Source organism: Tachysurus fulvidraco, chromosome 21, assembly GCF_022655615.1.
Source record: "Tachysurus fulvidraco isolate hzauxx_2018 chromosome 21, HZAU_PFXX_2.0, whole genome shotgun sequence".
Classification (NCBI taxonomy): Eukaryota; Metazoa; Chordata; class Actinopteri; order Siluriformes; family Bagridae; genus Tachysurus; species Tachysurus fulvidraco.
The window spans coordinates 13,058,504-13,072,042 of NC_062538.1; the positions used below are offsets into that span (position 1 = coordinate 13,058,504).

Consider the following 13,539-nt stretch of genomic DNA (forward strand, 5'->3'; position numbering starts at 1 on the left):
ATAATTTGGCAGCATACAAAATCTAGGTCATTAAGTTTATACACACTTTAATATGAACAAATTATGTTGACAATATCTTTTAAATGACACTGTGATTTTCATAGTACTTTACCCTTTATGCTCACCTTAAAATTATATGAAATCTTTTTTAAAAAAAACATCAGAAAAAATGTACTGAAAATCAATAAACTGTAAATTCATAATGTTATAGATTTTATATTACAAATACAGTAACTGTTCTGCAACATCTGCAACAAGTCTCTTAAACAGCCCTAAATCCTGTGTTTTTCTTTAGTAGCATCTCAGTTAGGTCACTTTTTTTTGGTCACTGTTTTGAATGTTAAAAATATATGTTCATGTTACTCTTTAAAAAGAACATATGCCCCTAAAACTTTGTCTCTGCCCCTATAAAATTGTAAGCATTTTTTTAGGTGATATCCTAGAAATTTGGTGTTCTTGATGGTCTTCGCAGAGGATCCATCAATGTTTAGTGGAGAATGGTCGCTCTGTGATCTAAAATGAACAACAATCTCTATATACTGTATATGCCAACTGTAACTAAATGCCAGTATGATCATGTCATCAGTCAACTTGATGAGGCTTTTGCTGCACACTTATGAATCTGCGTAGCCAGCAGCTGTGTGCTCAGTCCACTGACTGAGCACACAGCCTTGAGGGGCACCAGTGTGGTGGTGTTCAAGATGCTGTTCCCAATTCATACTGTCAGATCTCTTATACCCCTTTTCCACCGGAAAGAACCGGGTGCTGGTTCAGAGCTTTCACTGGCGAACCTCCTAAGAACCGGTTTGCCTTTCCATCGGTTAGCGAGCCATCACAGAGCCAAGTCTGATGTCACTGTATACGTGTCACGTTTCCCAGCAACGTTAGCACAGCAGCAGAAAACACATCAACAATGGCAGATGTTGCTTTACTGTTAATGCTCATGGCTTTGTGAACATGCATTGGCATACAAACGTGGCGAATACACGTGCAGCTCCATTTAATTTTTATAAATGGAGGTTGTAATCGAGAAAGTACATAACATTATTTTATCATTAACACAGAAAAGAGTTAGCCTTAGCATGTAGCTACCTACTCTCATGTGTGCTGATAATTGATCATATCTGCGGTAAAGTAAAAGTGTAATAAACATCGATATATTATCAAATGTGCTAACAGTAGCCCTGCCCACAGCCCCTGACGCAAGTCTAAACCAGCAACGTTTTGGTGCTACTTAAGAACCACTTTTCCTGGTTCAGCGCTGGTGCTTTGCCTCTCGAAAAAGAAAGAACTGGTTCTAAATTAGGCTCTGGCTCCGAACCAGCACTCAAACTGCCTCGGTGGAAAAGGGACATTAGTCGGGAAATCCAGGGTCCAGTTGCAAAGGGAGGTGTTCAGGCCCAGCAGTCTCAACATTTCGATGGGGTGCTGAGGAAAAATTGTGTTTAATAGTGAACTTAAGTCTATGTACAATATGTGTCCTTTATTCCAGGTATGAAAGGGCCAATAAGAGGGTAGTGGCAATAGCATCATCCATGGAGCAGTTGGGACGATATGTGAACTGCATGAGGTTCAGTGAGTGTGGAAGCAGGGTCTTAATGTGCCTCATAGCAAGCCTCTCGAAGCAATTCATAATGATGGGTGTAAGTGTGATGGGACGATAGTCATCGAGGCATTATAGACACTATAATATCTATAGTGGCATGGCAATGATTGAAGGTGTCAGTTGATTTTTTTAAGGTTTAAAAAAATCAATTTTACATTTTAAGGTTTTTCCAGCCAACTTATAATGTAATATGTAGGAATTAGCCTATAGCACCTTATACATGTTCAAACTCAAGCGGGTTTGGCACTTGAACAATTCCTTATTTGCTCCAGGGGTGCCATATCACGGCAGACATTACTCTCCTAACCCCAACTCCCTAACAAATATATATATACTTAGTATATTATATTATATATATTATATATATATTATATATAAATATAGTATAATATATACTTTTTTACTGTGATTTATTGTACATGTGAAATGGCCTTAGAAGTAAACAAATGTGGTGGAGGTCTGGAGATTTCTTTCCCTGCGGAAAAACATAGCATGAAGTCACAGAGATCTTCAGTATGATATGAATAAGATATCATGAACTATTTCTATCCTAAACTATCTGCAATTGACATCAATAAAATTATTACAATTAACTACAAATAATGATCTGTTGTTTAGGATTTTCTCTATGTCATCTGATTTGAAGCCATAGTTCACAAATAGTTAACAAAGCATGCATGCTGTCTTATTTGATGAAAGGTATCGATCCGGAGAGGGCTATAAAAGAATTTTACTGTGAAAGACCATAAAGACAATCAACAAATATAGAAAATAGAGCAAGACAGTCACTTCACCATGAGCAGAGACCTCAAAATATACAAAACTCAAGACAAACAAAAATACTGTGGGGAGACCAAGATACCTATGGTTACATTATAGGAGCTGCTGGAATATCTGACAAGTACTGATTATTCTTTGAATGGGACTATCATTTCGTTCACATGTCAGGGCTGTGGGTTAAGACTTTAGGGTAATGTTTGAATTTTAAAATAAATTTTACCATTCAGGACATTAACCCCAAAGCAAACATTAAATTCAACATAGCAAAGGCTTAATCAAAAGATACTGTATATATTTTGAATGACCAATCTGCAGTCTGGCCATTATATTATTATATAGAATTCCATGCCTATAGGCCACTCTTAGAGTGGTGTAATCAAATCAAAAGGTGGTTCAACAGATTATTAATTTAGGGGTGTGCAATTAAGTTAGTTGTAAGCTTTATTTTGCTTTTTTGCTTTTTATACAGTTCTGATATGAGATACAGTAGTGCTTGAAAGTTTGTAAAACCTTTATAATTTTGTATATTTTTGGATAAATAGGACACAACATAATTAGGTTTTCGTATAAGTCTTATGATTAGACAAAGTGAATCCAATCAAAAAATGAGACAAAAAGATTATATTTGGTAATTTATTTATTGAGAAAAATGTATTCAGTTTATTCACAGATTTCATGACATTTTTATTTTGAATTTGCGGGAATAATTCTGAATTCATTGTTCCATCAATGATGGCATGCCATCTGTCCTGGCACAGATGCAGTAAAACAGGCCATAAACCATAATATTACCACCACCCAATTTCACAGATGGGATTAAGCCTCTTATGCTAAACTGTAGTGTTTTCCTTTCTACAAATATAATGCTTCTGTTTTAAACCAAAATGTTCTATTTTGGCCTCATCCGTCCTATAAACCTTTTTCCAATAGTCATCTGGCTTGTATACATGATCATTAGCAAACATCAGACCAGCAGCAATGTTCTTCATGGAGAGCAGTGGTGTTCTCCTTGCAACTCTTTCATGCATACCATAATTTTTCAGTGTTCTGCAGATGGTGGACTAATGAATATTAACATTAGCCAACATAAGAGAGACTTTTTAGTTATTTGTTGGCTACCCTGGGTTCCTTTGTGACCTTACAGAAAAGTTTTGTTTTTGGGTGATTTTTGTTGGTCGACCACTCCTGGAGATGTTAACAATGGCCTTAAGGTTCCTTAATGGTCTTGGTCATCTGTCTTACTATTTAATTGTTTAGAGAAACCAAAGCTGATGAGCGACAACAACTCTTTTTCTGAGATCCTGAAAAATTCCTTTTGTTCATGACTTGATACACTTCCATAAACACTTATTGTGAAGATCAGACTTCGATATTTCCCTGTTTTACACTCACTGACTCCTGTTTATCAAACCATTGAAGTGATAACAGATGGATACTAATTTGACCCTCAAATGAATTGATAATCCTAGCGATTCACATACTTATGCCACTCACACATATGTAATATTAGACCCTTTTCCTCAATAAATGTTCTTGTTCTTTTGATGGCTCCCTGTTTGGGGGCATCATTTGGTCTGCATATTTGATTTGACACAGGATTATGCTTGATGCCCTTCTTGACACAACCCTCCAATTTTATCTGGAGCGGTGGCTTCTTCAGTGGCTGGGTTAGCTCCCAGCCTGGGAATTGAAATTTTCCAGAATAAATAAATTACCAAGTACAATATTTTGTCTCCTTTGTTTGATTTGGCTCACTTTGTCTTCTTTTAGGACTAACAATGCTAACGGTAAGACCAATCTGGATGTGTAACTACAGTGCAATGAATGCTTCTGTTTATCAGATTTTCATGGCGATGGATTGCAAGGACTAGAAATGCAAGGATATTTTAGAATATACTGATTATATGCTTTCTCTCCCCATCTCTCTCACTCACTTAGAGCTGTGCATCAGAGAGACATGCAATTTTTGGTGGTGACAGTTTGGTCTGTGTGCTGGTTCTGCTGCAAAATACAGGCAGAGATCTTCACATCAGTTGGTAAAACGTTTTTGCTTTACTAATTTATATATAGTTCTGATTTATTTTTACCAATATATACATATATATTATGTTGTTAAAAACTTTCAAACTTTGTCATTTGTTAAGTATAGTAACTCATAAGCATATGTTGTTTTATGTATATTTTTTCCTATCAATGTGAGATCTGGAAAAGCTATTTAACATAACAGATTTGAATTAGCTTATTCAGGGCACAAATAGTGAAGTCAAGTCAATTCATGAAGCTTTTATTGTCATTTTTTTGCATGTTTTTCATACTTTAATGTTTCAGATCATCAAACAAATTTAAATATTAGTCAAAGACAACCCTAGTAAACACAACAAAATTTTAAATGTAGAGTAACAGGTTTTGCATTTGCATTTCCAATTAGCAGACACTTATCCTTATTTATTTTTAATTTTTTTTGACATATGGGTAAACAGGGATGACATAGATTAGGTGTCATCTTAGCCACACTATTTTTAAAGTTCATCTGTTTAAGATGAAAACATTTAAAGCTTAGCCTTGGTGTTATTAAGCTAATGCGTAGTTAGTATAGTGATGCATATATCTATTTAAATAGTTTTAACATTGTTTTATTTTTTTTTTATTTCACTGTAATACATTTTTACAGATGATAGTAGATAAATACACACTCACAGAGACTAACACATGGACAAATGGGTGAATGTGAATAATACTGCTACTGATGATGCTTTTGTTGCTAATGTATCTACGCCTGTGTCAAGTATAACTCCATTAGTCTGTGCTCTCATTTTGATGCCAGAGAACACAGTTCATCCATTGTAGCCCATTTAGTGCCAATATGAAATAATCACACAGAGGATAGAAGTTCTGTTTGAGGTTTGGAAGGTGACTTGAAGTTTAACAGCAACTTTGGATGTTTAACAATCTATTTTACAACCCAGTTAGTGAGTCAGGGCTGTTTTTAATTACTCACCCTTAGGCCAGATGACAGACTTGATCTTTGCAGAGAGGGATTTGGTTCACTCCTTGAAGCAATATATCCAAGCAGAGGAATCCAAGCTTGATGCTGTGAAAAGGTACATAATTAAACATTGCAAATATATTGAAGGTGCTTTCTGTCCTTACTTTTTAAAATTCTGCATGAATAAATTGCATATATTGCATGTGTGGCTTTCATAGCTAGGCCAAAATATTCACTATATGGCCAGAATATTGTGGACACCTGTCATTCACATCTGTATGTGGTATTATTGTATGTTGTATTACAATTTCCCTTCACTGGAACTAAGGTGCCAAGCTCAAACATGCTTCCGCATAACAATGTCTTCCTCCTTAACAAAAAACCCCAATGAACAACACTAAGATAAACTGGAACCCTGACTAACCCCAGAACTTCTTGCAGATCAGTGAATGTGTTCTTTCAGCTAAATCCCCTACAGCCATGTTAAAGAATCTATTGAGAAGCCAAGCCTTCCGAGAAGAGTGGAGGTTATTCTAACAGCAAAAGGGGTGGGTTTGTTGGTTTTGCGAAAAACACATATGGGTGTGATGATGAAGTCCTCCCCATTGATGGTGAAAATTGTTTATCAAATTTTGTGCTATATTTATATTCTTTGATCCTTTATAGCTGGGCAAACAGGCTGGATGTGCTAACTCTTGCATCAACTATTGATCCTGAAGGCTTTTTGGCTCATCCAGTGAATGCTTACAAACTGATGAAGAGACTTAACACAGAATGGTCTGAGCTAGAAAGTCTGGTGCTACAGGACTCTTCAGAAGGTAAATGAGTGCGTTTATTTTGAATTGGTTGAAAATTTAGCAAGTTGGCACGTTCACTTTATAGAGTAACAAATACTTTTAAGAAAATTTTAATCCAAGAATAGTTAGACAACCAAAAGCATAGCCTGGTCTGATGAATCTCAATTTCTGCCCAGGTAGCTAGCTCATTAGCTCTCAACAGAGATATGTAATTATGCATTGTTGACATAGCTGTAATTAGTTGTGACCAAATGGGTGCATGTACTGTACAAAGAAAATAAAAGTGGCCCTAACACAGAACCCTATGGAACACCATAAAATATTTCATGTTATTGGAACAATGATCGGCTAGACTAATTTTTATTTTCTATATTTAAGGTATGCATTGAACCACTCCTGAAAGACTAACCTAATTTTTGAGAATTAAATCTATTAAATTTAACAGTTCGGTTCCAGTAGTAAGACCTGACCTGAAGCCTAACTGGATTTTTTCAAAAAATAAACTTTTCATTAAATAATGCATTTATCTGTGAAAATAAAGATTGCAGTATTTTAATTAAGACTGGTAAGAATCTTCATAAAACTAAAAATAATACTATGTATTATTTTTTAGAACTTAATACTCAATCTAAAATTGAAAATACAAGTCTAAGAACTCAGCTATGGAATTATCTTCTGGACCACTGAGTCTGATATCTTTGAATTGTGGTTTAGAAAATGTCAAAATTTCAGGTTTTGTATACACCAAGCTTGATGAATGCCAGTGATTTTATCAATAAAAGAAGAGAAAGGATGCACATTTTGATGGAGAAGATTTAGACAACCAATCATTCAGTGAAGTGAAATGTCAGTAGTACAAATTTTGGGTTGTTGCTTTACTTGAAAAATGTAATTGATGTGCTTAGTAATTACTACCAGGCATTGTTGGTTTATTGATTGGAGGTTGTTTCAGCATAAAACTTCCTTAAAGGTGGGATCTCCGTTGTTTGAGAAATGCTTCAGAAAACTGCGCTGGGACGCCAAACAAAACAAAAACAAAACTAACGTGTAGCCAATGAGCAGAAAGGGGCGTGTCGTGACATTAGCAGAAAGCGATTTCAGTCAGGACCACTTTGTCAAATGCATTTATTAGGTGATAGCTAGGGCTGGGCGATATGCCTGAAAACGGTATCACAAAATCAGTGTTTCATATCGGTCGATATCGATAATTATTGATTTTTTTATGACCCCTTTAAAATAAGGACCAGGAGACAAATATATTATATTTTATCATTTTTATTTTAAACTTAACCTTCCTCTGATCATAATCCCCTCAGTTATTAAGACAGAAATGTCAACAAACTTAAATAATTATAACGTAAACATGTCTAAAGTCACAATGAACTAACAATTATCTCTTAACATTTAAGGTGCAAAATGAAAGAAAATGTAAGAAATGCTTAATAAAGTGTAAAGTGATTAAAATAGTGCAAAGTGTTTAATATAAATATAGAGAAACCTGAGAATTTAGTGCAAGTTTAGTGTTAGGAAGTTCACTAGCTGTTCACCTTCTGATGAGTAAAGTGTGCAAAATATGTGCAGTGTTTTGTAAACATAAATAAAACTGAGGCAGACTGAGATTAGGGCTGTAGCTATCGAATATTTTAGTAATCGAGTAATCTACCGAAAATTTCATTGAGTAATCGGATAAATTGTATTTTTGCTTTATTAAAAATTTCTCTTGTATATTTATTAAATATACAAGAGAAAATCAGACGGGTCTCTTAAAATGAACAACTACTGTAATTTACATATACATTTACAGCAATCTCTAACATTGAATCAATAATGCTGGCTCACTAGGTTACATACTTAAGATACTATGAGTTTAAAACATTTGTTCAAAGTTAAAATGAAAAAGTGTCAAAGGTTGTGTTTTTTTTGTTGTTGTTTTAAATGCAAAAGATAAGGAAAGAAGTGCTAGTTGAAGTGTTTCCTGAATAAGTAGGTCTTCAACCGCCGCTTAAAAATAGCTAGTGACTCAGCTGTCCGGACCTCTAGGGGAAGTTCGTTCCACCAGAACAGAGAAGAGTCTTGTAGTATACTTGTCTCTTTCCCCTAGAGATGGTGGAACCAGCCGAGCAGTGCTGGTAGATTGGAGGGTGCAGGGTGCAGTGCGAGGAGTGATGAGGGCTTTGAGGTAAGAGGGAGCTGGTCCATTTTTGGCTTTGTAGGCAAGCATCAGCGTTTTAAATCTGATGCATGCAGCTACCATTGGACTGAGCGCAGCAGCAGGGTGGTATACAAGAACTTAGGCAGGTTGAAAACAAGTTGTGCGGCTACATTTTGGATCATTTGCTGAGGTTGAATGGCATTCATAGGTAGACCTGCCAGCAGTGAGTTGCAGTAGTCTAGTCTTGAGATGACAAGAGACTGAACCTCAAGAACCTGAAGTACATGAGCAGCCTGTGTGGACAAAAATGGCCAAATCCTTCTAATGTTGTAGAGAAGAAACCGACATCAGCGAGTCACATTAGCAACATGAGAGGAAAAGGACAGTTGATTGTCCATGGTTACCCCAAGGTTGCGAGCTGTGGCTGAAGGGGAGATCAGATCGTTGTGCATGGATATAGCAAGGTCATGAACTGGGGATGAACCACCTGGGATGAACAGCAGTTCAATTTTTCTAGGATTGATCTTTAACTGATGCAGTCATCCATGATGAAATTTCTGCCAGACATGCTGAGATCCGATCAGAAGCTGTGGTATCTGAGGGTGGGAAAGAGAAGATAAGTTGTGTATCATCAGCATAGCAGTGGTAAGTGAACCCATGTGAGGAAATAACTTCACCAAGGGAGTATACAGGGAGAAAAGAAGAGGACCAAGTACTGAGCCCTGTGGGACACCAGTGGAGAGTCTGCGTGGAGTAGATATCACTCCCCTCCATGTTACCTGATATGAGCATCCTTCCAGGTAGGAAACGAACCATTCCTAAGCTGATCCGCAAATCCCAAGACTCCTGAGGGTGGATAAGAGAGCCTTGTGGTTGACCGTATCAAACGCTGCTGAAAGGTCAAGGAGGATAAGGACGGATGACAGTTTGGCTGATCTAGCAGCATGTAGTTTCTCAGAGACATCCAAAAGGACTATCTCTGTGGAATGAGCTGCTTTAAAGCCAGACTGGTTGGGATCTTGGAGGCTGTTCTGTGAGAGATAGACAGAGAGTTGATTATAGACAATATTTTCTATCACAAATAAACATTTAGATATTACCCATTGGTTCTCTGTCTGTACTTGTACTGTGAACAATGACAAAGTTGACTGAGAAGAATTAAGTACATTTAAGTGCCAAACATTCTGGGCTTTAAATGAACCCTTTTCTGAGATGCAAAAAAAAATTACTTTCAAATATTTTTTTTTAAAGTATCAAAACTAAGGCATACATTAAAATAAATAATAATAATAATAATAATAATAATAATAATAATAATAATAATAATAATAATAATACAAAAATACTGAGTATGAGTCATGCAACTTAACTTCAGAACTAAATGATTCTAAATCTACAGCTCAGGGATAACATAAGCCTTTACTGTCTTCTTGGAATGATTTGTGGTATTTAAGAGGCAAAATCATGGACAGGAACTTGGAACTAGAGACCATGCATAGTTTTACACCGAGTGCTTTAAGCATATATAATCATGGACTACGTGCTGTTATGGTATGCCAGCTTGATCTTGCAATGGACACATGCCACGGAATTTTCTTTACTTTTCGATTTGAATTGATCCCAAACCTTGGACATTTTCTGTCGTTTATTCCTGTTTGTTTCTTCTCTTTGCTCATTGCCATTGTTATCGCGCCCTTCCATTTGCAGCCCGCACGCGCCCACGCCCTCAAATCAAAAGACTGCTAACTCCTCGCCTCTCCTTCCGCTTTGATGTAAGTGCGTTGTCACATGCTCACACACACAATAATTGCACAAGAACGTGACATGAGCTTTAAAATGAATTAAAAGAGGCTTTGAGATGAATTTGCCTCAGTAAATTTTTGTAATCGAGTTACTCGAGGAATCATTTACGCCCTAACTGAGATACATCTGTAATATAAAAAACAAACCTGAAACAGTACTGTAACATTGTTTGAAATATAAAACCTGCAGACTGCTGACTTGTCCTCTTTTATTTACAATTTCCTCGCTCGCTGCGGCGCTCATTTTCTGCTTATCAGTCGCCGGTTACTGAAGCGGAATCTAGCAGACCAGCACGAGACAACAATATGGCGCAACCAAACTTGATACTGTTACATGATTGGCTGTTAGCATGTCGCTCCCTAAGTTGCTAGGTTACCAGAGAGTGATTGCCTTTGTTCGCAACCTCTGTTTTCTTCCGACGGATAAAAAATATCTAACGTTTTATCGAGCAAATTTTTTTATCGCTATTGTTCACGTGTCTATCGCGATACATATCGTTATTGTTTTATTGCCCAGCCCTAGTGATAGCATACAGTTAGTGTTGGCCGTATGGTTCTGTTCTGGGCAAAAATCCACGCGCCCGTCCGTCGTAACCGTATTGGTGCCCGTCATGAACAGCTGATTATCAGCTGATGCAGCTTGACGACCTGGCCTGCCTGAACTAACGCGATGCTTGATTGAAACATTGACATGGCGGATAAAAACGAAAAGCTAAAAAAGGCTTACGATAAGGCAAGAAGTAAGACCCGTGTTAACATAGGATCAGCTTTCCAGCGCTGGAGAGAACTTAATGAGCGGGATGTTGGCCGCTGAGATAAACGCTGTTACTACACAAATAAAACCTCTTTTCTATCGTAGTAATGTAGAGAGGCAGCTAAAACTCAATTTTCATCAAAATCAGCTTTCCTTCGCAGTGGACAAAATACATAAGTCTCTATGTCCGGACGACTGAGAGACAGATTCCAAGGGACCGTCTGCAAAGTGCAAATCCCGAAAAGCGAATACTAAAAGAACAGTCAATAACTTCACTGTAATACACTGTACTGTCACCAAATTCAGCATCAGGACATCAGTGATGTGTGAAGAGGTGTTATTTGTGTAGTAACAGTGTTTAGCTCAGGAGTTATTGACTCAGGAAATTCGATTCTGTGAATATCCGGCCAACTTTACTTAAGACGCCGAGGTTGCTTTTTTTCCTTCTCGATAGGTGAGTAACGTTGGTTTTGCTTTGTTTCACAGAACTAATATATGCCGTCCTTTGCATGATTATGCTTGTGTGTCATTTTTACTTGTTTGTTTATCTGCAATCGTATTGTTCTTCCCTTCAGCTATGATAAAGACACATTTCTTTCCATTAGTTGCCTGGGTTACGTATGTATGTGTGGGCGGAGCTATCAATACAGGGGTGGGACTATTTGGGTTAGGGGCATGTTTGTTTTGCTGATTTCAAATGTTGACATTGATTATCAAACAAAGAAAGCCCCTTAATACCCTTCTTGTTCCTGACAAGGTCTCCTCTCACCACCTTAAAAATAACAATTGTTATTTCTGTTTTCGTAGTGGTATTCTACTTGGTTGCTTTGCTACAGTATTTTTTTTCTGCCCAGTCTGCTTCCACCCGATTTTTAATGCTGCTAAAAAATGCAATTATAAAACAAAATACATTTTGGAGTAATCTGTTTGATTTTTTTTCTACCTAAACTGTTAGAGGCAAGATGAAATTTTCTTTAGAAATTCTAAATATTAGAGGCCTGAATGTTAGTACTTCAAAGAAGTTGAATTCATGTCCCAATTCCTGAGTATTATTTATAAATCTGGGGATCTTAACTTGTTCCTTGTTCAAAAATATATTAAAATGTGAAACTACCCATCCCCAAAATGCTGTTCTTTCAACCCTGTTCTAAAACAGGGCATGCTTGTGTATTCAGAGATACTTTTCTGTTCACAGCTATTCTCATCAATGTAATCTTCCTATCAACTTGAGCTAGTCTGTGCCTTCTCTATGTTGACACTTCTGCAATGTGTCTTTTTTGTTATCTCCCCCTAGAAAGTCTATTAAGTGGTAGCTGCAATAATGACAAATTTGATGAGAATCCATTTAACAGACAATTTAAAAAATTTAAAATGAAAATGGTTACCAAACTTCTGACAGTTTACCTACTGAAAATGTATTACCCACATGCTAACCTGCAGGGTTACTAGGTTTAAATAATTCACAGTTTTGTATGTTATGATATCGGTATATTTATGATTAAATGAGAACTTTCCTTCACATCCTTGGTCTATTCTGTTTTTCAGCACTTTTCCTTTGATGGTGGTGGTGATATTTTACTTGGTTCTCTCTCTTTTGATCTCTCTACATTTCACAGGATTCATCTCAAACATTTCTATACACAGAAAGTTTTTCCCAGATGAGGAGGACCAAAAGGGTGCAGCCAAAGCTCTTATGCGTCTCCAAGATACATATCAACTGGACTCTGAGAGCTTTTCTAAAGGCAAACTGCCAGGTAATAGACATAGTAACTTTTTTCTGTTTCTCAATAACTCTGACTTTCCATATATAAAATATAAATTTAACTTTGCTTCACATACAGCCTGCAATCTCTGATCATATATACATCATGTGACATGCATGACAAACTGCATTAATATGATTGATTGTTAACATTTCGAACACTCATGCAAATCAATTCTCAATTTTTTTGTTGGGGTGTCCCGGTTTAGGTCATTCAGTCATGTTGCCTGACAGGTTTTTGCTAATTTCTTTGTTACTCTGACCAATTATGGCTGAAATTTGCCTAATCTTTCCATGTGCTGCTATACCCTTAAAATTGACATTGCATAGGTGAAATGGAGTAACGCACTGAAACTACAATTAAATGAAACAATATACAGTCATGGGGGAAAAAGTGCATTCTCCTTCAGTTTTATGTTTTAAACAAGTCAGTAGTTTGTACAATTTTTGCACAACTAGTTTGGTATTCTGGAGCACTGTGTCTCTTCACATGTAGACTATAAAAACCCTTGATTTGCTCTAGAATACCATCTAACAAAGGTTTTGCTTTTATAGATGTTGTCATACTTCGATGTTGGCATGCTGTCGAGTGGGAGAGATAAAAAAACAACCTACCGTCTTAGAAACATTTACAAACTGTATCCAGTATGATAAGAAGGGGGCCGTTGGAAAGCGATCATGGATGCAGTGAATTCCTGTTATATGCATCAACAAACATTATACTCTGTTGTGTATTGCGACTTAAGTAAAGTTGGCCGCATATTCACAGATTTGAGTTTCCCTGAGAGGAACCAGTCTTAGCGGGTAACCCATCCTCAATTGGGGGACACTGGACAGTAAATAATGTAAATGTAAATAATCTCTCTTCTAAAACAGTTTATAATAGTGTGACCGAGAGCT

At 36.7% G+C, this 13,539-nt stretch overlaps 1 protein-coding gene across 6 annotated transcripts in view; it reads left to right on the forward strand.

Moving 5' to 3' along the window:
* LOC113638667 (prolyl 4-hydroxylase subunit alpha-2) overlaps positions 1-13,539 on the forward strand; it is a 41,896-nt gene that overhangs the window by 4,052 nt on the left and 24,305 nt on the right. For 4 of the 6 annotated variants that reach the window (XM_027140055.2, XM_027140051.2, XM_027140050.2 and 1 more), the window contains exons 2-5: positions 4,325-4,422; positions 5,391-5,487; positions 6,039-6,190; positions 12,494-12,631. In XM_027140055.2, the coding sequence (XP_026995856.1) occupies positions 4,325-4,422; positions 5,391-5,487; positions 6,039-6,190; positions 12,494-12,631 (485 nt within the window). Of the gene's footprint in view, positions 1-4,324; positions 4,423-5,390; positions 5,488-5,813; positions 5,921-6,038; positions 6,191-12,493; positions 12,632-13,539 lie in introns of those variants that run through there. The other 2 variants (XM_027140053.2, XM_027140054.2) reach the window with 2 other exon arrangements.